Here is a 25,281-nt window from a genome sequence, read left to right on the forward strand (position 1 = left end):
CAATGCCATAAAATGATTATTTAGTTTCCCATTTATAACCTACATAATTATAACTTATCTTAAATCACTCGAATTTTAGTTTCTTTCATCAATTTGTCTAATTTTTAATAAATGTTTCATTTATTGATATAATCATGAAGAAATATATATATATATATATATATATATTTCATTTTCTAATTAAAATATAGAGCCTTAATTTCTTGGACACAATGAAAATACATAAATGCTGTACATTTATAAGATCCAGCAAGTATTTTTAGTTTAAAATATCTAGTAAACTTATTTTATTAAAACTTATTTTATATTCTATTAAAACTTCTTCTATTTTGGCATTTGATATTATAGAATAATATTAAACTTGACTCGCATTACTTTAGTTGCTCAAAATATTTAAATATTTTAAGCAATAATGATTTCTATTAACTTTGAGATTTATAATTCCTATTATTACGTTAATAGAGATGATCAAAAGTGATATTTCAATGTTATGATATGATAATGTTTTGTTTCAGAGAATAAAAAATCCTATATCAGTTTAAATTCTTTTTTCGATCAGATTTCTACTGAAGATCTCGGCTATAGGTAAATGATGTTTAGCTTTAATCTAGATCTGTCTAAAAGACGAGTGACTGTACTGTTCAAACAATTCCCTACTCAAATTTCATGTGACAACAGAACAATCGGAATAACCGGATAGGCAAGATGTAAGCTGCGATGGCGGCAACCCCGTCGTCGTCACCAACCTCCTGTCCACTCGTGTTTTACTGTTTGCGAATGTTGAGCCTCGCTAAGCTCCGTAGATAACGTTTTGCCCTTCGTACATTGTTCTGGGAGTTTAAACAGATTACGCCCCGGCGCTGGTTAAACGTAAATTGCTGCCCCAACTCTATCCCTATTCTCATCGAAAACCAAGCAGCCTCACGACATTTTTTAACTATCTATTCCAGTTAGTATGGGACAATGAAAAAAACGGTACATAAATTATATATGCTTCATTCACAAATTTAGAAAAAATTAATTCGCATTTTACATAGATTATATTAATATTATCTTTATAATGCCTATATTAATCACATTATATAAGTAAAGAATATGAGTTTGTTTGTTATATATATTACAAAATAATAAGTGAATGATAAATGGGCAATTAAAGACATGAAAGGTTTATAAAGAAATATTCTGTTACTTTTTATGAAATTATGTAATGTATTTAATTAAAATGAAAGACTACTTGGAAAAGGAATGTATATTTTTCAAGAAAAAAATTTTCTCTTTGACTTGCGTAATGAAGAGCTTTTTTCAATTTATAAGGTAGTAGATAACCATGTAGAACCCTGTAAATATCGCGTGATCACAGAGGTGAATGAGAAATTCAAGTGTCAAACATTATCTAGTTTACTGCAATTTCGGTGTAATAGAAAGCATTGATGAGGTAGCGCGCTTGTCGATGGACACGGTGACTAGATACGTTCGTAATGCAGATCCGTCACGTCCCAATGATCTCCATAACGGAAGATCCTCGATTCCGATAGCGCGATCATCTCCCTACCGTGGCCATATCCTTCCCGAGGGATGAAACGATGTTTGCGGGCCGGAAAGGCCACAGAGAGATGAGGGCTGTGTTTTTGGCGGTCTCTTTGCGGTAAAAGGGAGGCAATCTGTTCTACCCCAAGTGTACAGAACTACGGAGTAGTCGGTGGCAAACATCGACAGCCAATAAGCCATTCCGTGGGGGAACGTACCTTATTAGATTTCCCACTTCTATTACGAAGCGATTCTTATTACGTCGATTCTCCACGAATAAATTATTTTTCTCGCTATTCGTATATTTGTATCGACATCGAATGTCGAAGCAAATACGTTGATGAATTCATCGAAGAACATAATTCATTCAATACCCGATTATCTCAGTACTCACAGTCTCGCATGAAAAATCCCAAAGTCCCGTGGGATTTTATAGCGCATATTCGAGTTTGCATCGGCTGATTGAACGAATAATGGATGAGTTATCCATTAATCGCCGTCCGCATTTTACGCGAGTTAACGTTGAAAAAACTTAACATTTATTTGGAGTTTACTGTTATATCACAAGCGGATTATATATAGATGGATCTAGCAAGTAGCAAAACTCAATAATTTAATTATTGCAGTTGTACATTTAGAAGACTTATACATAGAGAACGTTTAATCATTTATACCAAATGTTATAGCAACTCGTCATTATTTCAAAAAAGAAAATATATTATTTCTTCCTTACTTGCCAATGTAAAGTTATTTTTAATGTTTAAGAATTATCGCTAGTAAAATTTTGTTAAGAATGTAAAATACCTAAAGCTTTGGAGAGCGACACAGGTCTTTAATCACCTTGACGTACAATGACGTACAATCTTTCTTGTCACGGTTATAATTACGCCCGCTATTATAAACATCGTCTTTCCAACCTTAAGAGAGAGCAGCTTTCGGTGCCCAGTTGCGCTGTCTGTTTAATAACAGCCCTGTTATCCCGCCACGCGCGCGACGACAGTCAACGCAGGAGGCACAAAAAGAGACGGGGGATGACGCTGGAAAATATGATGTAATATAACGGTAGATGGGCTGTTATTATATTGTAATAGTTAATGAAGCTCGTCTCTCGAGTGACTCGATATTGCGGGCTACGGGAACGGTAACGCCGAGCAGAAGTTGGACCGACGCGCGACTAGGATTACAACGACAAGGGACCATATATTTTACGTTACGCGGTTTACGATTGTCCGAGATTAATGACATTCCACTTCTCCTGGGCTTTACCGCGACATACAAGTAATATCACGAGACGTCGCTGGCGCTCGCGCCTGTGGGAGGGAAAAAAGGGACAAACGCCGGGTAAGAGGATACTGGCCGTAGGGCACGCGTTAAATCCAATTTCCCTGAAACGACCCGGATCGCCGGAAATAGGAACTGGGTACAATCCATTACGATGCGTCTCGCAAAGATCAGCCGCGATACAAAAAGATTATTGTTGCATTATGTCACTTTTGCGACCATACGACGCGATATAAATTTCACGAATTCTCGGCGATTCTTTCCCGCGAATCTTTCCCGCCTTGTGAATCACGTCATATACTATTGCTTTTGCGTTCCATTACATTTTCCTGCCCATTGTCTGCTTTTCTTCGCGGCCGCTGCGTTACTAGTCCTTTCGAGTGCTGTTCTATTGTACCGAAACTTATCTCGGTTTTCAATTTTATATGCAAAAATAGAAATAGAAAGAAGGGGTAAAAAACTGAAAAATTCGGTATATGTCGCATCAAGGACGTTGTAAATTCTCACAGACATTTATTGGTCCCGTATGAACCATGTAAATAATAATCTGATTAATGTTAATATATAGTTAATATATAGTCTAATGATGTTACTGGAAGCTTTGTCTGCAATGTAAATTATATGCGTAAGCAAACATCGTTACAGGAAACAACTAATGTTGAACAGTTTCTCATGAAAATGCAATGTAAAAAGTGAGATATGCGAGATGTTAGCTGATGTATAAAGGAATCGTTATATGCACCTGAGATTATAATGAGTTATATTTTTGCGACTACTACTGGAAAATATCGCAATTTATGTAATTATGATAATGGACAAAAACAAAGTATCCTATCAAAACACCTAGTTTAGAGATAAATTTAATCACTGTAAAAATAAATAAAAATTTGATCACAATATATTTTAATGATATTACAAGTTTTTATACGAATATATATAATTTTCATGTAGTAAGAATAATCATCATTGTTTTAATGTCAATGTGTCTAATTTAATTAGCCTTTAGAGGGCGGAAAAAGAATTTGAAGACTTTTTTTTACTATTTTTCCCTTATTCAACACAAATTTTGCCTGAAAACATCAAATAACCTGTGTTTTTTTGGGTGGTCAATATTTCGACCACCCCCGGCCTCTAAAGGTTAGTATTCAATGGTTTAATGGCATTTAACGAGACTTATCCCATTATTACTATAAAAATGTATTAATTATCTCGAATCTATATTTAATGTTTCTGACATTCTCGGCATTAATATGGATATTATAGACACAAGCTTTATGCCGAGATAAAGGGAAAAGAATGCAAATAAAGAAATGGTCTAACACCTTTGCGTATAATGAGAACTCCAAATGAAAGCTCGAATTTTCTATGAGATGCAATGTGAAAAAAATCTCTCTACTCTCATACGTACGTTCAGAAGCGTATCGTACTTTTAACAGTAATGCATACAAATGTAAGAGCACGAGATGAAAATGCGAGGATGTGTATATGTGTAGTTTTGTGTGTGTGTGTGTGTGTGTGTGTGTGTCTTAGAGCACCTCTCTAATTATAATATTAAACTATACGCCAAACATATCATGTAACACTAACTAGGGGAATGTTAATTGATCCTTCATGAATTACTTAATTAATTATTTCATTGAAAAAATGGAAATGTAAAAGTAATTCTTATGTAATGAAAACGTAACATATTTCAAATATTCATGCATGAATTTTAACTTCTTTTCGTTATTTCTGTTAATGCCTATCTCGGACAATTTGCCGCATCGCACGAATTTACTTTGAAATTGCGTCATGCTTTTTGGCATCGTGTCTGGATGTACAAACTCGGAGAAAATCGTTTATAGAAGGTGTCATAGCTTATCTTACGTCTCTCTTTCTTAGATGTCATCCTTGTGCCATACAAAAGCAAGTAATTGAACTCTTTGCATTGAAACTTAGAAAGTTAAAAGCCTCGGGGTGTTGCTTGAAATTGAATTGACTCGAGCAAGTAAAGTTATTTGGCTTTATCCGTTATGCCCAAGAGGTGGTTATAAGTATCGTAAATAAAATTCTTTAAAGTACATCAATTTTCCATTAATAAATTTTTATTTATAAATTCAATATTTGAAGATTTTCATACTCTATATAATAGTTAAAATAATAACTACACACACACACACACACAGTTAAATTTTTATAATTTAAAAAAATCCCCCAAAATATATAATATACCATACTAAATAGAAAATTAAATTTAAGTATAACGATTCTATTCATACACAAGTAAAAATTAACGTTTCCGAAACTTACCAGCATGTAATGTCAAACATACACGCTCACACACAACTTTCACTTTATATATTCACATATATAAAGAAGCGATTTATTGTTATGGTGATACGTCAATCAGGTAACTATGGCACGCCCGACTTTGGAACTGTGAACTAATTACAACGACGTAATTAAGTAATTAACTATCTAGCGGAGGAGGCTGCAAAGCACCCTGTTCCATAACTCTGTCAGACTATGTGTGTACACGCACATTTAAAGCCGGCGCAGTTCGCAAGAGCTATTTTGAAGTCATGTAATTAATTACCACACTATTCACCGTATTTAACTAATCTTCTTTATATTATATTTTCAATAAATAAACCTACTATGTAAACAACATTTTTAAATCATTTTTAATACACCTATTTGTTGGTAAACGAATTCCTGATAACCCGATGATTGATAAATAAAGTTTATAATTTCCGAAAATCGTTATATCTATTCTGCAAAAAAGTAGCTTACTAATAAAATGATAGGTTTCCGCGAGTTTGACCTACATTTCTAGACAATTTTATTCGATCGTATTGTGTCCCCGCTTAATTAGTTAAAGAAGGAAGTTTAAACGATGATTAATTTCAATGTTGATAATGAGAGTTTCGATGAGGAGATCGAGAGGCAACTATAGTCATTAATTAATTCTCTCAAGCTCGCCGGAGCATTGGTCGTTTTCGCGCGGTCTATTGGGGTCAATGAAAATTATGCGTGTCTATATAACAGCGCAATAAAGTGTTCAAACCACGAAGTACCACACTCTCCTGTGCATACTCCGGGCACGTGCACCGGGAAAAGTGTTCTTTAATATACGTGCACCATCGAGTGGACGAGTTTACAGCGCTTGCTCACGGCACGCTTCTGGTACAAGTCACGAAATGCTCTAGATGAATCACTGCGCGGCACGAAGTGCAGTGATATAGGGGCAGCCAACGCGCCAGAACCCAATGACGCGTCCATGCGGAAGCGAATTATCTTTTCTACCACCTGTACCTTTGCACCTGATTAATCCGCCGTTTCTCGATCACGGGGCCACGCTTTATCAAATGACGAAAATTTAATGGCGCACGTTGATTGTACGATTAATCGAAGGGAAATATTATAACGCTCGCCACGTCGAAAATGAGCTTCACGCCCAAATGAGCGTAGCGTTATATAGAACGTCGCGGAGATGTCGGAATAGATATCATCCGTAGCATTAAAAGCCCCTTCACGGAAACTGCGAAAAATGGGATGATTTTTAACGAGCTTTTTCAACTTGAAACGTTTTTACAATGTAAATGTAGTCAACAAAAATACTTCTAGTCACACATGAATCTGACTGGCTTGATAATATGATTTATAATAGAAGAATATGTATACATATACTATTGAACGTTCGTGGAACTGAAAATGCAACGGTGGATCTGCTTTCTTCTTTTCGGATTTACGAAATCTCATCCTCTTCTTGTATGTAACATAGCCTGTTACAACTCAAAGTTCGCCGATCCAATAAACGGAAGTGATACATCTCGGAGAAGACAAATGCGCGCTCCGGGTTTCTCGGCCACGATCAGATTGAAAGAACGTTCATAGATATATATATAAAATAGCATATTCTTGTCGCGTTTGAAACTAGAACTGTCCCTTCCTCACGTCGACGGTGCAAGTACAGCCTGAATGCACTTGGACTGAAGAGTTCGCTCATGAAACTATCCTGCCTGAATAACTCAAATAAAACGGGAAGAACTTCTATTCGTCATGAACGAAGAACACCAGAAGGAAACGCGATATACTTGAATGTGGAAATGCCCACTTTTGAAGTGCGCTCAGATGAGATATCTCTCCCTTGAACTCATGTCGAAATACAAGCGTATCATTGTATATGTATCAAGCCGCGAGTCAGCGTACACACATTGATATCTACACGATTTTCTTCTGTCGCTCGTATACATAAATGCAATGTCGCATTAGTAGTATAGCCAGATTAGATGGTAATAATATGATGAGAAATCCAATTTTTCTTAGCCAGAAAAATTTGACTGTTTATCTAAAAAAATGTATCAATTTTATATCAAATTATATTTATCTTTATTATATAAATATAAATTTTTCACTTTGCAAAATCTCTCTCGTGAATAGATAATATTTGTTTACATAAATTTAAATATTTAGTATATAAGCTTTGAATATATAAAATCCAATCAGACTTGAAAACTGGCATATTTGCATGTATATTTTTAGCATGAAGATAACGATATGTGATATTTAAATAGTCGCATTATTTCTTATGACTACTTTAAGGCACATTTTCGTCTTGACGGCAAATACGTGTCTCTACTTCTCTACGCATCAAAAGAAATGTGCCATTACTTTGCAGCATTGTTGATAGATCAAGTATTGATGATAGTAATATGAAATTCCGATATCTGTCTCGATAATGAGAGTTAATCACAAGACTAAATGAAATATAATATCATAGTCGACAGATCGTGGCGTAATCGAATGCGAGGCGTACGTGCCGCGCAACGCAAAGTTATATCACACGTCTAAATTAGAGCTTGCAGCGCGCAATCATTCATGCGTGTCAGTAGCGCCGCGGAACGAGATTCCACCACGTTGCGCGTCCTGGTCAAGTAATTTAATAATAATTATTCCCTCACAGGAGACGGCCGCAAAGCGTGGCCCATTGCCACTGTCGGCCGACTCATAAATCACCGGCTAACGCCTAACGGACTTAGTCGCTGATCGTGATTTAATGCCAGTAAAATGCTAACAACCGCGTCAACGAGCCAATAAGAGACATCGTTTATGAGGAGATCTTAAACGATCCATTAGCCAATGTTATTCGCGAGATGGCTTTTCCAGTTGATGCCATTTAATATCTGAGAATAAATAGTGAGATATAAAAAACACGGCATATAAAAGAGAGACTTTTAGCAAGCAGAGATAGCAGCATTCACGGATTATTCCAATACAGACAAACCAAACGGAGATGATCAAATTCAGATGACGCTTTGTGGCCGCCGGCTATCGCGGAAAAATCAGTGGATATTCACCGTCACGGTTTTTGGCCACGATCTCGCCGCAAAGCGCGCCGTACTCGTGGCCACAAGTGACGAGACAAAGAAGAATCTCCGGGGAAACGATATAAGTTCCAACTTGCGACGAACGCGATTATATCGATCGATCGTCATTGTACAAGTACAAAGGCTTTGGTGAGCGGGAGCGTGTGTGAGTGTGTGCGATGTGTATTATCAAAGTACACTGGATGCGTTGATAAATCCGCTGGAGAAGAACATAATAGAGAAGCGCGAATATTCCGCCGCGCGCACCGAGGACAGGAAGATTTCTCTTAATTGAACTGCACGTAAATAACGTTATATCCCGTGAACGAGTATGCCGCGTTAATTGGATAGATAAATTTAATGTTTGCGGAGCTTCAATAATCGCTCTCGCGCGCGTATACCGGACTTTAACGCGGTAGGAGGCACGCGCTACAATTTTACATCAGACCACCCTAATTTTCTTAGCTTTAATCGAAGGCGATAGTCACCTCGCGCGCTCCGCGTATCCCGCGTTTAATCGCGTTTCATAAATATCGGGCTTCGCATTAGAGCACCCAATTTGGACGCAATCCCGATAAGCGCGAGCGTTGCGTATTATTAGACACCTGTATGCTCTCTCAGCCGGTGTAATAAGGCGTCACCTGATTTTATCCGAGGCTTTCTCCTTTATCGGACTATCTGGAGCGTATTCCGCAGTCTATTTGCGGACGTAATGATCTAACATGATCGTCAACCCGTGAAGCTCGGCCCTCTCGCAAAACGTGGAAACGAATCGCTCGGCGAGCTCTCTGCGTTATTCATTTGCCGGGGCGAAGACTCACGCTCGACCGCACCCGTAAATTATTTCCGGCCGAAACGAAGTAGTTGAAACACGTACAACTTGCATGAAATCCCATTTTTCCTATCAAATACGTGCCCGCACGATTCCGCGGACTGCAAATAACCGGTAATAGTAACTGGTTTCCAAATATCCTTTCGCGATAAGGTACGCCGTGCGCGCGCGGCTGATATCATCTCAATTAGCACCCGTCGCGTCAAAAACGTCGGCAAAGCGATCAAACACGCGAATTAAGCGCAGGGAGAACGATCGCTGATGCGATCTACGAAATGATATGCCACACACGTTGAGTACAAAATTGCTCACGTCTATCAGTCTGTGGCTCGGGCGTAGCCGGGACCCGGTGTACGCTACACGATGATATAGACGAGATAAAACGTATAAAACGTATATATACGCGAACACAGCAGAATACGATGACTGCTTCGAGGAAATGCCCGGGAATCTCTCGGAAACTTTGGAGCGGTCCATGCGGAAGGCGTTGGGTCAACTGCCACGAATGCACTCTGGACTTTTGAGGTCGCCCCGACGCATTTTCATCCGAGAACTCGAATTCTCAAAGCGGCATACCGTGTGCGCCGTCAGAGTTTCGTGGCAATAAAGAGAACGGGCGGTGAAAAGAGACACGCCGCGAGAAGGATGGAGCATGGAGCATACATGCACTGGGAATTGTCCAAAGCTTTCCACCTGCCACCGACGAATGCAAAGTACGATTGCTATAGCATAGAAAGAATTATCGGTGCGAGCTACCGACGATCAGAGAAAATCCCGCGTGTTCGAATTCGATTTCCTCTTTTTCGAGGCTACTCGTGCATGATATTGCAGACGCAATAAAATGCTGGAATAGATTATTAACCAAGATAGAGGCTCGTAATTTGCTCGCGCTGTATATTTGACGCGCCCCTCGCGTCAAACAAACGACGAAAGTAACGATACATCAACCGTCCAATATTGTAGAATGTAGACAACTCTCGCCTTAAACGGCTGACACATAAATCTTCGCTTATCCTTTCAACCGCATGTCAGCATAAGCGACGCATTTTTCGCACGCGCATAAACCACTCTCCCCGCCTCGCTTGAATCGAGTGGCGGCAACAATAAGAGATACCGGGAGGGTATCGCCTCAACCCGCGCGCGCGCGCGTGCGATATAAAAGCACGTTCCCGCGCGTCAGTGGCGATCCGGATCGTTAAAGTCTCGTCTTCTCGACGAGACGAATGTGGTTCGCGGCGCGCCGCGGCGCCGGCGTCTCCGCGCCCCCGGGGGATTATGGATGCGTTCCACTTCCGATAACGCGCGAAACGTGGAGGCGTTTATGCCCTCGCCCTTACGCCCGGCTGCTCCCTTTTCTCGACCCGTCCCGCCCGCGCGCCACGTTTCGCGCCCGCACACCTCGTCGAAGTTGGCAACAGCATCTGGAGCGTTAAGGGTGGATGAGCGATGTGCCGGTGTCTTGCGGCGTGATGGATCGTCCAATACCAGCCAATATGCAGTATTGCACGTGGAGTGGCAAACTGGTATCCATGCATCAAATCGGCGGGCAGAAAGCGGGCAGGAAGGTAGATGGTCGGAGGGAGGGGGAGGGGGTGCGGGGAGGCAGGGTGGAAGTTTCGTGTGCTCTACACGACACGTTCCTGCACACCCCACCGTATGCTCGGTCGCTTCCGTCGTGGTCAGAGAACGGTTCTTGCCGATCCGTCCTTAGTGGTACGACCATAAGGTGCATCTCCGATTGCATGGGATACCTATATACGGCTATGTATCTACACGCGTATATATGAAGGTACATATATAGGTACGTACCTTCCCGTATACACGTACATATATACGAGATCCGGGATGTCCCGGTAAGAACGGCAAGGAGGCTGCCGGTGCTTGCGAGCTACGTGGTCGTGCCATGTGCTTGGAACGTCAGGCAACCAGACACGTTTCTCGAGACAATTTCTTGCCGTCTTATTTCATCCGGACGGATACGACCGTGCACCGAATCGTATTCACTTTTCTATTTAACGGATTGTCCTGAAGGACCAGTTTTGATAAACGAGCCGCAAGAAGGGAAGAGAAAAGACAGATTAAATCAAAACGTGGTAATACCTAAAAATAGCGGAACAAATATCCAATTCTCGTTGAAAATACAGATCTGAATAAAAGTATAAATAATTTCGCACGACAGTAAAGTAATTCGATTTCCCATCGCGGTATTACCGGTTATTGCCATAAAGCTTTGAAACTAACCAGGTCAATCCTTTATCTAATTCTCAGACAAACAGTCCAACAAAGAGCTCGATAAATGTGAGAGAAATATTGGCTCACCGAAACGTCAGAGTGGTGAAAGGTCGATAGCTCTTGTGACTATTGATGCTTTCCATCGGCGTACCCCAGAAATCGTCGTTGAGCACGCTGCTCCACGACGCCTCGCCGATCACGTCCCTGTTCCTCACCACCGCCGGTATGTCATCGTGCACGAAGTCGCAGTCGAGCGCATTGAGATAACAGCCGACCGCGACGAGCGCGACCGCCGCGTAGATGCACCATCCCGGTGGCTCATTCGCCTCAGTTTCGTTGCATCCACCGCGGCCATTCCTCTTGACCGATGACGTTTGGCAGAAGTAACCGTTGTTCCGTCGCCTCATGTTGCTTGGCGTTGCTTGCTACCACGTACAAGATAAGATCTCCACGTTCGTTCGTCCGCGAGCCCGATGCGCAAGCACTGTCATGAAGTCGCGAGCCGTATTTTCGGGCACCGTTATCTCCTGCGCGATTGATCGCACTGCCCGGAATGACTGCACTGATCGCGATCGGAATCAGCTGACTCTCGCATTTCTAGGGCGAACGCTCAGGTGAGAGTTCACGATCGGAAAGCGTATCTGCGTCCTTTCAGCGCTTAAGGATCGTTACTAAGCACCATTTCAATTCACGAACCTCGGCATTCCACCCTTCTGTGTTCGTTTCGTCAATATAGCTTTGCGAGCAGACAAATCGTAAAGGCCGATCGCTTATATACCGTTTGCTTTACCTGTTCTCGGTCGAGTCAAAGGGACATGATTCTTGCGTAACGCTGACGGCAAAGCGACGCGAAATGTCACGGTGCTAGCCGGTGCCTTGCGTTGATCTCACCCATTTAGGCCGACGACGACGTTACCCCGATGAACATTCGTTTGTCCCACGGTGAGCTTGACAAATGACTGCGGGAGTTCATTATTTATCGGGTCGACCGACTCAAGCGTGTTCCAGATGAAGGGTGGCAGCGGGTTCCGCGTGTGAATCGCTCACGGACTTAGATAATAGCCCTCGCGTGGACTTTCCTCGACAATTGCTCCCGCGGGGATCTAAGTGGATCCTTTTTACGTAACCGCGTAACGACGTAACAGCTCGTTACCGCGCCAGCGGCCGGTATCGGATCGATCCGCTCTCCAGCCCGCAAATCACTGATCCGTGCGGATCATTACGGATTCTCCCGGCAGAGTAAAGCGCGATATGTCTATAGTTCACTTACCGCTGCCGGACGTAAGTGACATTAACGTGACAGCCCTATAAGTTGCAACTTCGTTCTGGAACAGGTCGCGTATTCGATATATATTTATCCGTTTACTCTACGAATGGATTTCCAATTACGCTGACACAGAACACAGCGTTGTGCATTTCTTCTGAATTGAACGCTCGATATTCTGTGTGCCCTTATCATTTAGCATAACGTTCGCGGAACGCCACGGCAAACACAACGCGATTACTCGACGGAAGATCGAACGATTTCGCTGTTATTTTTATCGTCCTGTATTCGCGGATCTCTCGTGCGCTTCAAGAGTGAGAACTCTTTCGGTCAACGATGATCTCTACTTTTTTGCTGCATCGGGGAAATTTCGCAGAATTATGGAGAACAGGCTGCAACACCGAGAGGACGGTTGCATGACCCAGATACTCGTAGCCAGGGTTCCTTCATCGCCACAATTTTACTGTGTACGTAGCTATACAAGTATAAGCGGCTCGTATCTTGCCGGGGGGCACGGCTTGGAATCCTCCGCGGCAGCGCCTTCACCTCCCGCCGACCTCCTGCTTCTCTCGCTACCACTTTCCTATCTCTCTCCACTAGCGACGCTGCCACTTGGGCGCTTCTTCTTGTTCCTCGTCTTCCTTCGACTTTACCTTCCGCTCCGTCGAATTCAATCTTTAGACAGGTGTCACGACGATTTTTTTCTCCGATCCTGGCGTGCGAGAACTAGGGTTGAACTTCTGACGTTCCGACGATCTCACTAGTGTGGTTCTTGCTGCTTGCTTCCGGCGAGATGTCACCTCGAGATAAAAGTCGGGCACACTTGGCATTCAAGTAGCTAGTAGTGGTAACTAGTAAATGTTCCTCAGCATTCGTCCTGTTCAACCGCGCCAAATTGTGTTGAATGATTGTTAGAGAAACGAGAGAATTCCGTGTGGTAGAAAATTATTATTTTTAATTAGAGGTATTTGATAGCTCCGATCCCGTTTGAATTTACCGTAATATTACACTTGAAAAATATGGTACCGCTTTTTTCCAATTGTTTTTGTAACTTTTCTGACTTCAGTTAAATCGCGTAATAGCATACGATTCGTATCAAAGACGCTCAAATGCGATCGCGGAGGTAAAAATATTAATTCCTCCACTGATCGGTGATATTATCGGAGGTAGCAGCTACGCGGTTTCTTGCTTATTCAGGCGGGATAAACGTAAGTACCTCCCGAGGGCTTGTAATCTGATATCGGGCACCTTGCCGATTGACACGGTGCAGATCGGTACGCACCGCACATCGGAACGTCACAGATCACGAAAACGACATCGGTGTCGAGCTCGAGCGGGTCGTCACGACGACGATAAGCGCGAGACTAAGGGACGACGGCATCCGCCCGGTTATATACCCGACGCACTCTGACCCGCAAAGCCGCGCCCGCGCACGAGCCACCCCCGAGGGTTTCCCTCCTGCCTGCATCCTCGCGCACCTTCCCTTTCTTCTTCTTTCCCGTTTGCCAGCACCTGCTCAACCTTGGATTCCACTGACGTCATGTTGTTTACCCATAGTTTACCTGCCAAAACAGGTCTTCCCTCAAAGCTACACTAAGTTTAAGTAGTCAAAGCTAGGACTATTGGGCACGAGCACGATAATGTAATGGCTTTTTAACGCTAAAATAAAATAGCTCTTATAAACTGCCTTAAAATAATACGAGAACTTTTACTTAATAATTATTATAATAAATCATAGCAAACGCGATAATTGTTAATTTTATTACAGAAATATGATATTATTTTATTCGACCTTTCCAATTGTTTCATTTTACATTTCTACTTCCAGTACTTGTAGCTCATTTTAATTAAATTGAAGCCATTAACGAGATTTCTACGTTACGCGTTATGTAGTTAAGCGTTTGTATCGAATCTTACGAACAAGATAACAAAGACGGCACTGAGCAATTATTTATTACCTTGTATTTCTCTCCGGGAATATCTCGCATCTAACAATACAACGGATCACGGCTCGCGAATCAGTGAACGTAATGACGATACGAGCTTGTTACCGACAATGATGATACAGTAACGAGCCCGTGGTGGCAAAGTGATGCTGCATTGTACAATTCAATTTGGCTATTGCGCCATCACAACCACGAATATATATCAAATTGAAATTACATCGTATCAAGACATTGTTATCGTATAATTTTAATTATTGTTTGAAATCATTATCACAAATAAAACGGCTGAAATATAAATGTAACAACAATTTACGTAATAATTTATGCATAAATGTGGTTATGCACAACAAGATTTCTACATATAACACTTGTAAACGAACAACGATTTCATTTAAAATCATTTCATTAAAAAACTATCAAATTATTTTTCAAATTTTTGAAATAACAATTAAAATGACAATTAAATTTTCAAATATCATTTTGAAATGCAGGAGCAGATAAAGCTTTTATAAAATTAATATGGAGACAGATTAAATCCTACTTTATTAGTTTCTATTTTTATTCCGCTTTTAATAAGATTCTGATGGGGCTAACTTATCTTGAGACTATCAAATAACAGATATATCAACATAAAGTGGCAAAGATAGATCTGAATTTTTCATGTCACTAATAAGCAAGTTTCGCAGAAAGTTATAATTGCATTCTTCTACCGAGGAACTTAATATTAGCGACATGGCTGTCGCTCAAGTAATTCGCATAATGTACCCGGAGCTCGCAATTAATGATCATTTAGTTCGATGGCGCCGAGTAGCCGTCAGTGTCACGATTCGCAGGCGAGCGTGGAACTTTAGTCCACCGGCCGCCAGCACGCTGAACTTCCGTATGAATCCACTTTCAAACTACACAAGAATTTTTAATTACGGCCTTATAGAACGAAAAACGCCACTTACGTGTCACGTTAATGGTTCTTCGCATCCAAAGCGTCGGAGGAATGCGGAGAACTGGTCCCACGTGACTTCTAACGAATTTTTATCGCCGCAAAAGAGGATAATGGCGATTCGCGATAATTACTTTATTCGCACTTATGATCTTCATTCTCTTTGGCTTCGAATGTCAAATGTGTTGGCGATATCCTAAATGCTATTTTCCCGTTTTCTCACATTTTTCCATTTTACCCGTTTTTCCTGATTTGATTGAGAATGCGAAATCTCAGTCCTCTGCAGATTACTCGATACTTATCACGCGAGCTCGAAGAACGTGTAAAGAATCGATCTGACCGTTCCAGCAACACGATTTCGTTGCGGCGAGCTTAAGCTATTTCTTTGTGGACTTCCCGTTGAAGTATAAATTGGTTTTATGCTCTGCCGAGGAAGTTTCTAACTGGAAACTTATAGTCGCGGAACAAACGTCTGTAGACGGCACTGAAATATAGTGTTCAGACGCTAGTTGCGCCTGAATATTCAGCGACTTCGCTCGCTCGCTCGCTCGCTACCTATGTCTCACGCGCGCTGCCTACTTCGTTACATCCGGTTAACGCTTGCCATCGTCTGACCGTATTTAATAATGCACCTAACCGACGGCGCCGCCGACGCCCCAGGAGAGCAAGGTCTGCCAACGACCGTGAAAAGGTGTCGGTGTCCTATAAGTAAGGGCGACCGCAATACGTGCGCGACTCCCTTCGTGGACTTGCCCGAGGGCAAGAAGGAAAGAAGCACGCGAAACGACTTCATCTGAAATAAAGATAAAGGCAGTGCGCCTCTCGTCTACGTTCGCTTTGCTCCTCTCGTGCGTTTTCATTTATTAAAACGCAGTCGGCGCGGCGTATCGAGCAATTGTCTGCCTTCTTCTCTCTCTGTCTCTCTGCCGAAAGTATAAAAATCAACCAATAGCAAACGACGAACAAACGCGCTTCGTATTCTTGCACAGTGGTATAAAAACAGCTCAGACACACAATCTGATTGTCTCCGCCGGCTTCTTATTTAAATTTTCATTGCTCCTAGTCTCGTTATACGTCCCGCTGTTTGCCTATTTTATCGTCGAATCGTGAAATCGACCCAGTTATCTTCATCTTGCGAAATATTTTGGCTCTCTCGGCACGAGATAAGTAATCTTGGACTCGAAAGCGCAATGTTGCTGCGAGGAATCACATGTTAGCCGCGCGGATACCCTGATATAGGTACCCCGCCGTATCGATCGGCGGGAAATCTTAAATGCGAACCGACGCGAGAGAAATAATGCCTATAATTCGTACGTAACGCGGGACACGCGAACACGAGACACGAAGGAGCGTGCAAACGGTAGCTCGCGTACGAGCTCGGAGTACGAACGATTCCACTGCGATTGCGGACAACGTCGTTCGAAACCGCGATGTTGATACATTAGCGAAAATTGACGACCGGTTACTTGAAACAGAACCACGGTCCGGACAGAAGGTACGAAGGCCTGTTAACGCCGCTAATGAACTCGGACGACGCAGCTTCATCAAAACCATTCTCGCCACGCGGACGGATACCCATGAGATTTCGTGCGACAGAGAGACAGTTTTGGTCGCCACAATAGGAACTCGGCGGACAATCAAAGGTGGTGGACATTCGGTCGGTCGGTCGGAGAATGACGTGCACGAAACGCCGTCGGGGAGGAATGTATTTAATTAATGCACTCGAGCAACGCTATATATGTAGAATACACACGGGCGACTGCACAGAACGTGGAGAATCGGGCTCAGTGCCGTGCGGGCTTACGTGCACGCGACCATGTGCGCACGTGCGCAAATTGTCAAATTCGCCGCGAAACTCGGCGTGCTTCGTGCCGGTGACCGTTCCGTATCCGGTCACCGGCTCCGTGAGGAGAGAGCAATCTCCGGTAACGATTCGCGTTCGCGAGGAGGACGCATTGACGAGGATTCTTGGCGAAACGAACGAACGGCCGAAATCCGGACGAATTTCGCCATTCCCGCATGCCTCGAGAAAGCACCTCTCTTTACGGTCTCTCGCGCTCTTCCTCTCTCTCTCTCTCGTCTTTGCGCGGTCCATCTGTAGACGGAATCGCGGACTTACGAGAGAAGGGCGTAGACGTTCCCGAGACTACAACTGTCGGAGGAATCTCGTCGACTGAGCAAGGTAGAACGTAATCGGGATCTTGCCCCGCCACCCGACACCCTTCATGGTACACGGGAAACTTGGAATGATTTCGAGCGTAGAGTTTCAGGGTTCGCCCTACCCCTCGGGCCCTGCCCCTTAAATGCCCGAGTGACGAGAGAAAGAGAGAGAGAGAGAATTCTTGCACAATACGTGGAAATATTACGTAACATTTCAAGTTATCACGCTAGGAGCTTACTAATTGCACGCTTTCGTTGAATACCGCGGCAACTTCTGACTCTGTCGCGTATTTTAGCTTTTAATGGGAATTTTTTTCAACTATTGCTTTATTAATAAGTACAAAATTTGACATGTTACATATGCAAAGATCATGCTAATAAATTAGTATATTGCTGGGATTAATAATGTATTCTATATTATTAATTTACTAAACTAACTAAACTATATCCTAGTAAGTTGTTTGTGTACGTGAAATGGTAATATTATAATATGGATCTAATACTCAATGCTGTTCAAAGCGTCAAACGAGTAAATCACCAAAGGACAATCTGCGCTGCGATGCGACTTACAAACGAAAGGCGGATAAAAGAGGATCTACGAAGATGGCCAGGTAGATGTAACGAGAAGAGATATCTCCGCGTCAGCTGAAATTTTCGCAGAACGTGTTCGTGTCCAGCCCGGTGAAGAAACACACGCGAACGACCAAGTACGATTTTAATTACGAGCTTATTCGCGCGCGCGACTTGATTCAGAAAGAAGGACACTAGAAAAGAGTTACACGGGATTAGCTCCAAATGCGAAAAAGCGCGCTCTACTTTTCATGTCGAAATAATGCCGTCACTATAAGTCTCTCCGTGAGATCACATTTTCGTTCCGAGGCGAGAGAGCAGATCTGCGTGGAATTTTTTGCGCTCGGATCCCGTCTACACTCTACACGGACACGGCGGCACGGCCCGGCACAGCACACGGTCGATCAATATAATCGCATCGGTAAACGGATCGGACGTGAAGGACCGATCGCGTTCGGACGGCTTTCGACGGCGGAGCTTACGAGGTGGCTTACGCGCGTGCAAACGGCGCGCTCCCGATGCAAGTGATTTTGGCTTCTCGAGAGCTGACCAAACAAGGATACGCCGAATTCGGCGTAATAAATTCACGGTTTCCTTGCGATTGGTTTCGGTGTTACCTCGCGAGCTGTGGGCGTCTGGGCGACGCCGCAATCTCCGATCAGTGGCTTAGCGACGCGAGAAGATTTGGCGGAGAGAGCCGTCACCGGGATACATGATAGCGGAGCGAGAGAGGTAGAGTGGATTATGCGAGGGGGAGACTTCCTGGACGGGGACAAGACTGGGCTAGACTGGACCGGATTAAGGCTAGCCTTACAGCAAACTTGTCGAATTATCTTCGACCAAGTTTGTTCTGAAATTTCGGATGCGCGATGGTCGGGATATAATGGTCGTTGCGAGCTGCGCCGATAATAACTCGGACGGAATGCGGAGCGTGGAATTCGAACGCAGTCGTAAATCAATTACAGGAGTCAGGAAAGCTCGTACGTTAATGAGACTGTAACGAATTGGACGTCAGCGGGCGCGGCGGCCGATGGCCAAAGCGGATTCGATTATCAATTTATCACGAATTAATGAAATCTGTTCGCGAGTATATTTTAATGATCCGCAAAGGGAGGATCATCGTGTCGGGACGAGGGTAGGCGCGGCTCGCGCGCGTAAAAGGCGAGCATTACTATACCTCGCAACAGAGTCCGTCCGTTTTCAATTCTGGGATTTTACGACGACCGGCATCAACATTTCATAAAGGATCGAGCAGAATGGAGCCTGGGCACGGCTTGCAAAAACGGTTTACGAGATGCGTTTCGTCCGCCATATTTCCGTCCGATCGAAACATTTTGCTCGTTTTACATTATTTACATGGGAGAGCGGGCAGATACAAATGGGCGACAGAAAAATACGGGATCGACATGTAATATTTTAAAGCGTAGCTTAAAGTAACATGAAGATAAATCAAATGGCGAAATGAGAACGATTGATGTACACAGAACAATGTAATTTGATGCATATGCGGTCTTGTCTGTCTCCTCGCGCCAAATCGTTTTCATCGATTATATACGTACGATCATGATTTATGCAACCCGTTCGCCGCCGTCTTTGCATATCTTTTGGGGAAACGCAATTTCTTCAAATTAATATTTAAGAATATCCGAAATCTTATCTGTATGTATATATGTATAATTTCATGTGCTACCTTCAATCCAGTAAATGGTGCAAAAACTTTATGCGACCCTACGCTTCGGATGCGATAAATGGCGAATTCATGTAGAAACGTAGATTTTATATAACTCATCGAAATCTATAAAATATGTACGGAAATTAGGCAATTTAAATCACACGAATATATTAGTGGCCGGTCGAATAAATGTACGGCTTTTGCAGCCGTCTGGAAGTAATGGGACCTGGGACACCGCGATAACCGATGGAAATTTTTCTTCCCGCGATAACGCCGTCCGGTTATCGCCTTTAACGATTGGTCGGCGACATATCAACGATAGTCGCAGAGAAAACCGTCGATGCACCGCGCACTAAGTCGAAACTTTTCCAATTTTCCACGACTTCGTATTTATAACTTCAGTACTCGCACCCCTTTTATTCTTTCTTGCCGGATTCCCTCTAGAAGCAACTTCTCGGAGTCTGAAGCCAATAATTTATCCTCGGTGAGGGGCAAACCGAGCAACGAAATGTTAAATGGAGAATTCTACGAGATGTATAACTGTCAAGAACAATAAAAAAAATATTACTTCCAGCAAAAATTCGTACGTCACGAAAGTTTACCGCAATGATGATCGACGTATTCTGCGGATCTATCTTTAATCATGGACCCCTGTCGTTTTTGTTTTCTCTTTATTCCCCCTTTAGTAGGCGATGTGCGATTTGTCGACGCAGTCATCGAGTTTCTGTCCGTCGCTAAGAATATATCTCAGAAGTGGTCAATCTTTGCGTCCTTTCCCGTTTCCTCAACTTTCGGTGTCCGTTCCCCGAACAAGAGAAGGAACGCGAGAAATACGAACGAAACATTTCTACGTCGGATTTTCGGGCAAAAAGTTCGATCCGCCTGTCATTACTGCCGTGACGCGGCGGTAAACCTACCGACCCTCTCGAAAGCCTCGGAGAATACTTCCATAACTCAGTGATCCGCGACTTTCTTGCTTGTCTTAGGATGTCAACGAAATTAACAGAAGAGGAAAACAACCAAGACGTTCGATTCATAAAAAAATGACCTCACGGAAAGCTTAATGGCCTACAATATTGCGAAGAAAGAGGATATTCGAGGGATGATGACAGATGAAATAGATGGGTAAGAAATATTACGTGTTCGATGACACACAAGAGTTTCAGTGAACATAAACACTTAGAAATTATTCATTTAATATAGTAGGAGAAAAAGAGATAGAAATATAAAATATTCTCAATATTTTCTACATCTTATGGATTATAAGAATTCACAATAAATCCATCATTTACGTCTTACGACGTAAGCAATGTAACTTTATCGCTCACTTTATCTCTCGCGTAAATAGTATATAGTCATAAAATAAGAAAGAAGAGCGAAAATATGAACATTTAAAAGAAAAAATCGACGACGCAAACTTCTCGAGCGGCTTAAGCAGCGAAGTCGTCATAAAACGATGTCGTCAAGGTCGAAAAATTCCTATCGTCGTCGCGAGGAAGTAACGACGCCAGTGGAATAAAGTAAAAGTAACGGCAGAGGTCGGAGAAATACGACTGCCCGGCCAATCCAGCCGAAGAACCGCGGCCGGGAGGCATCAACGCGCAGCGTAATAACAACACCGACTGTCAGGATCCGTGTAATCCTTCCCTTAGGATCCGCGTAATTCAGTGCTCCGGCAGGAATTCGTCTTACAAGCCAAAAGCTATAGGAATTTAAGGTGACGACGTGAGCAGACGGGAGGGGTAAAGTCGAGCCGGAATTTAAGGCGTAAAACTTTCGCAATTACCGAATGTTCGATATCCTTGAAAACTTGGATAAGTGCCGCGAATGGTGAACGCCTTATACCTTCAACGTTTCCCCATCCGCGCTTCCCATCCGCATGGCCGCCATAGGCGCGCGAACACCCCCTTTCCCCCCCCCCGCGATGGATGCAGAGGCACGCTGAACCTACGAGGAAAGTGCCGGAATGTGCAATAAAGCAGTGCGAGAGACCCCGCCGAGTGGCGTACGAGCAGCCAGTAAAGTAGAAAGCTTTTTCTGTAAAGCACGCAGTTACGTGCCAAACGTCGAAAATTTCGCCGTAGCAATATCGCTACTCGATCCTTGCGCCCGTCCCGTCTCCCCACCTTCCGCAATCTTTCTTTAAGTCTCCCTTTTCCGCCGTCCCTTTGAACACGCGCGTCCTCTTCCGTATTTCGAGAGAGAGAAAGAGAGAGAGAGAGAGAGCTGACAAGGAATTGTCGGCAGGTCGTCCTTAAGACGAATCCCTGAGAAGTTCGCGAGGTATTTTCGCGCCCTTGCGATGAACGGGAATAAGCTTTTACGACGCTGCAGATTTTACCGTCCGACAAAATTGTCCCAGGAGATCTTACGTGAATGCTCGACGTGGTGTGCGGAATGGACTTCCAGAAGTACTGCTTGTAATGCGAGAAGAATTGCCGCGCTGTTCCTTACGATAATCACCACGGAATTTTGATCATCGACGTCCTGCTTTTAATTATCCTATGTCACCAGCATTAAGAATTTGCTGACCGTTTATAGATTTATCTTTTATATTAGAACTGGAAATGACGCTGGAAGGAATCTTTTTTCAGGTCTTTTACTATCAAATAACATAGTTCTTAACTAAATTACATTTTATCCGCTATCTTCAATACAGGCAAAAAAAATCTGCTGACCGCTTTAAAAAAAAAATCTAGCGAAACGTGAGCTGCTTCTGAAATGTAACAATCTCATTGCATAGAACGCAGCGAACACCAGCCATTGTCGTGTAAAAGCTTAATACCTTCCTTTTCAAAAGTTAAATCGCATTGCCGTTGGAGTTCGAGAACTACGCTGGCATGCTAATTCCACTTTCTAATGATACGAAACATTTACGTGTCCCATAAATTCTGCGAAATACGTTACACCGTGGCAATAGCTGATAGCGATCGTTACGGTTGTAATAATCCCACATATATCGCACGGTGGTGTGCTAACGACAACGTTATTAACAATGCCGACCAGTTACGTCGAACAAACAGCAAGTAAAGGAAAACAGTACGCACACGTAACAATTTCATGGACGCTCCACCCGCGTATACCCGTACCGGCGCTTGTTTTATCAACAAGCGAATTTCGCGTTTTATCACGTTTGCAGTTAGAGCGCGAATAATACGCTTTGAATAATGTATTTTGATTTAATGCAACGCGCACCGCGGCGGACGCCGTATTTACCCTCAAAATTTGTCTCATTGATTTCGCCGGGGTAACTACGGGGGATAACGCCCGCGTGTCTGCCGACTGTCGACAATTAGCGTCACGCGAAATTGGTCCCAGGCGGGCGCGACCGCGAAAACCAATGATAATTTCACTAACGTCGTTACCGAACACGTGTTTTACGCGCGTGTCCCGGCGACGTTTATGCGCGCCGCAAGATCCCGGTCATGACGGAATGCAACGAAACGCCGGGAAATTTCACGACTCTCTTCTATATATATACATATATCTACCAGGCAATGCATTTTAACGCGCAGCATGGGGATCGCGGAAATGATAGCTAGCTGCTCTCTCTTTTTATCTTTCCCTCTCCCCCTTCTCACTTTCTCTCACTCGGCTGCGTATGAATAAGTCGAAGGTGAATAAAATGAATGCCGGCGAACAGACCGAGGTACTCGCCGAGCACTCATTACATTTTCTTACGAGCGTTACTTCACTGAATTTTTAATAATGCTGTGAAAAGTGTTGCGGATGATCTTGATGTAGCATGAGACGCGCGGAGAAGCGGCTACTCACGGCTCGCGAAGATGTAGCACGAAAGTAAGTAGCTTTTGTTGGCAGAGTGTCAGAACTTTCAAAGATAAAACGCGAGGCTGTCGGGGAACACGCGTGCATGAAATATGCGTGATTTATGCCGCGCGATCGTCGCGAACTTGCATCAAAGAACTATCCCTACGATGCGATCTTCATTGAACGTGCCGCACTGTTCATTCAAGGGGAAGAAAACCATTCCGCTGCAAAGGGCGCTATTGTCAGGCTTCGATAAAGCGATCAGGTCTTATGCATCGTGCGAGAAGGTACGGTTCACCGCAGCCGACCCGATATAAAATAACGAAGAGGGCAACGATAACGGGTATCAACGTTTCCTCGCACCGCGCCTAAACTCCCCGACGATCTTGCGCTTATCTGATGCCCCAGTTCACTAAGTTATTTCCGCGCGGAGGTAGATGCATCACGTAATAGATTTACCGACGTGACGAGGCCAATATTACCTCCCTCTAGACTTTGAATATTTTTCTGTTTGATCTCGCAAGAAGAGTCAATGAAGCTACGCGTATTCAAATCCCCGTAACATTTAACGCCGAGCTATTGCCGAGCACGTAGATTGCCTTTAAGACGAAACCAGTCAAGCTTCATTTGCCTGACATGTATTTTCATCGCGTAATAAAACGAAATTACTATCTCGCTCCTTCTTACGTTCATTTACAATGACCCATTGCACGGAAACAACGACGCAGGCTTCGTGATGGGAGCTTACAAGTCTTCCATATCGTTCGCATTTATCTACGTAAAAGGAGCAAGCGGCAGGGAAGCAATATGGGCCCGGACGACGCACAAAATGCGGCAACACACACTCCACGCATTTGGCTGGCCATTAATCTTGAGCTGTTCCAGACGTGGCATATTCTGTCCTGGTTACTCTCTGCGAAACCGCTCCGCGAATTCCACATATGTATATATTGCGCCTAACCACCCCATTCGATGTTTCGATTAAGCAAATCGTTCTCAGCAATTATTGCATTATGATTGTTCTGCCATTTAACATTAAATGCACTTGCTAAACTTTCTATCCTCGAATCGAACATTCCGCATAACGTTTCGTTTTCGCACTATCGTTCTCGGGTACTGCCGTGTAAAAAAATAATGGCGACGGATAAAAATAATGACAACGCTGTATCATCATGATAAATTTTTCATCGCAAGCGATATGCCGTCTGCAAGTAAATATTTAATCATGCATTATAGATTTCAGATTCTATAAATATCCACAACTACATATGGTATTTCAAAATATAAACAACAATAAGTGAAATTGGATCGATATGAAACTTACAATTAATTAAAGATAATGCCATGTCAGACTGGATTTTAGTAGTCTAATAATAATATTTCTGTATAAATTTTGTATGCTTTTTCCAACTCAGTGGATTCTGAGCTCAATGAACCCCTTGGTGAACCCTGGCTGGGGTGATATTTTTCGCAATAAATTCTTTATTGATTTAAAAAGAATGCTTCTTAGCATGAAAGGTTAAATCGATTATCGATTTAAGTATATGGATTTATTATTCCAATAAAAAACTGTTTCAAGACTGGCAAACAATCGAAGCGCAGTTTATTGACAATGAGTTGGAAAAAGTTACCTATCAAAAATTCACATAGAAATATTATATTATTATTAGGCTACTAAAATCAAGCCCAAAAATGATATCTTCTCTAATTAATTGTAAAATCCAACAGCAATAGAGAGAAAAAG

At 43.0% G+C, this 25,281-nt stretch overlaps 1 protein-coding gene across 1 annotated transcript in view; it reads right to left on the bottom strand.

Annotated features, from left to right (window-relative positions):
* LOC139814245 (protein O-mannosyl-transferase TMTC1-like) overlaps positions 1-13,850 on the bottom strand; it is a 120,991-nt gene extending 107,141 nt beyond the window's left edge. The window contains exon 1 of the mRNA XM_071780371.1: positions 11,308-13,850. Within this exon, the coding sequence (XP_071636472.1) occupies positions 11,308-11,627 (320 nt within the window). The 5' untranslated portion in view covers positions 11,628-13,850. The remainder of the gene's footprint in view (positions 1-11,307) is intronic.
* Between the last annotated feature and the right edge of the window lie 11,431 nt (positions 13,851-25,281).

The sequence above is a fragment of the Temnothorax longispinosus genome, chromosome 6 (genome assembly GCF_030848805.1).
Source record: "Temnothorax longispinosus isolate EJ_2023e chromosome 6, Tlon_JGU_v1, whole genome shotgun sequence".
Classification (NCBI taxonomy): Eukaryota; Metazoa; Arthropoda; class Insecta; order Hymenoptera; family Formicidae; genus Temnothorax; species Temnothorax longispinosus.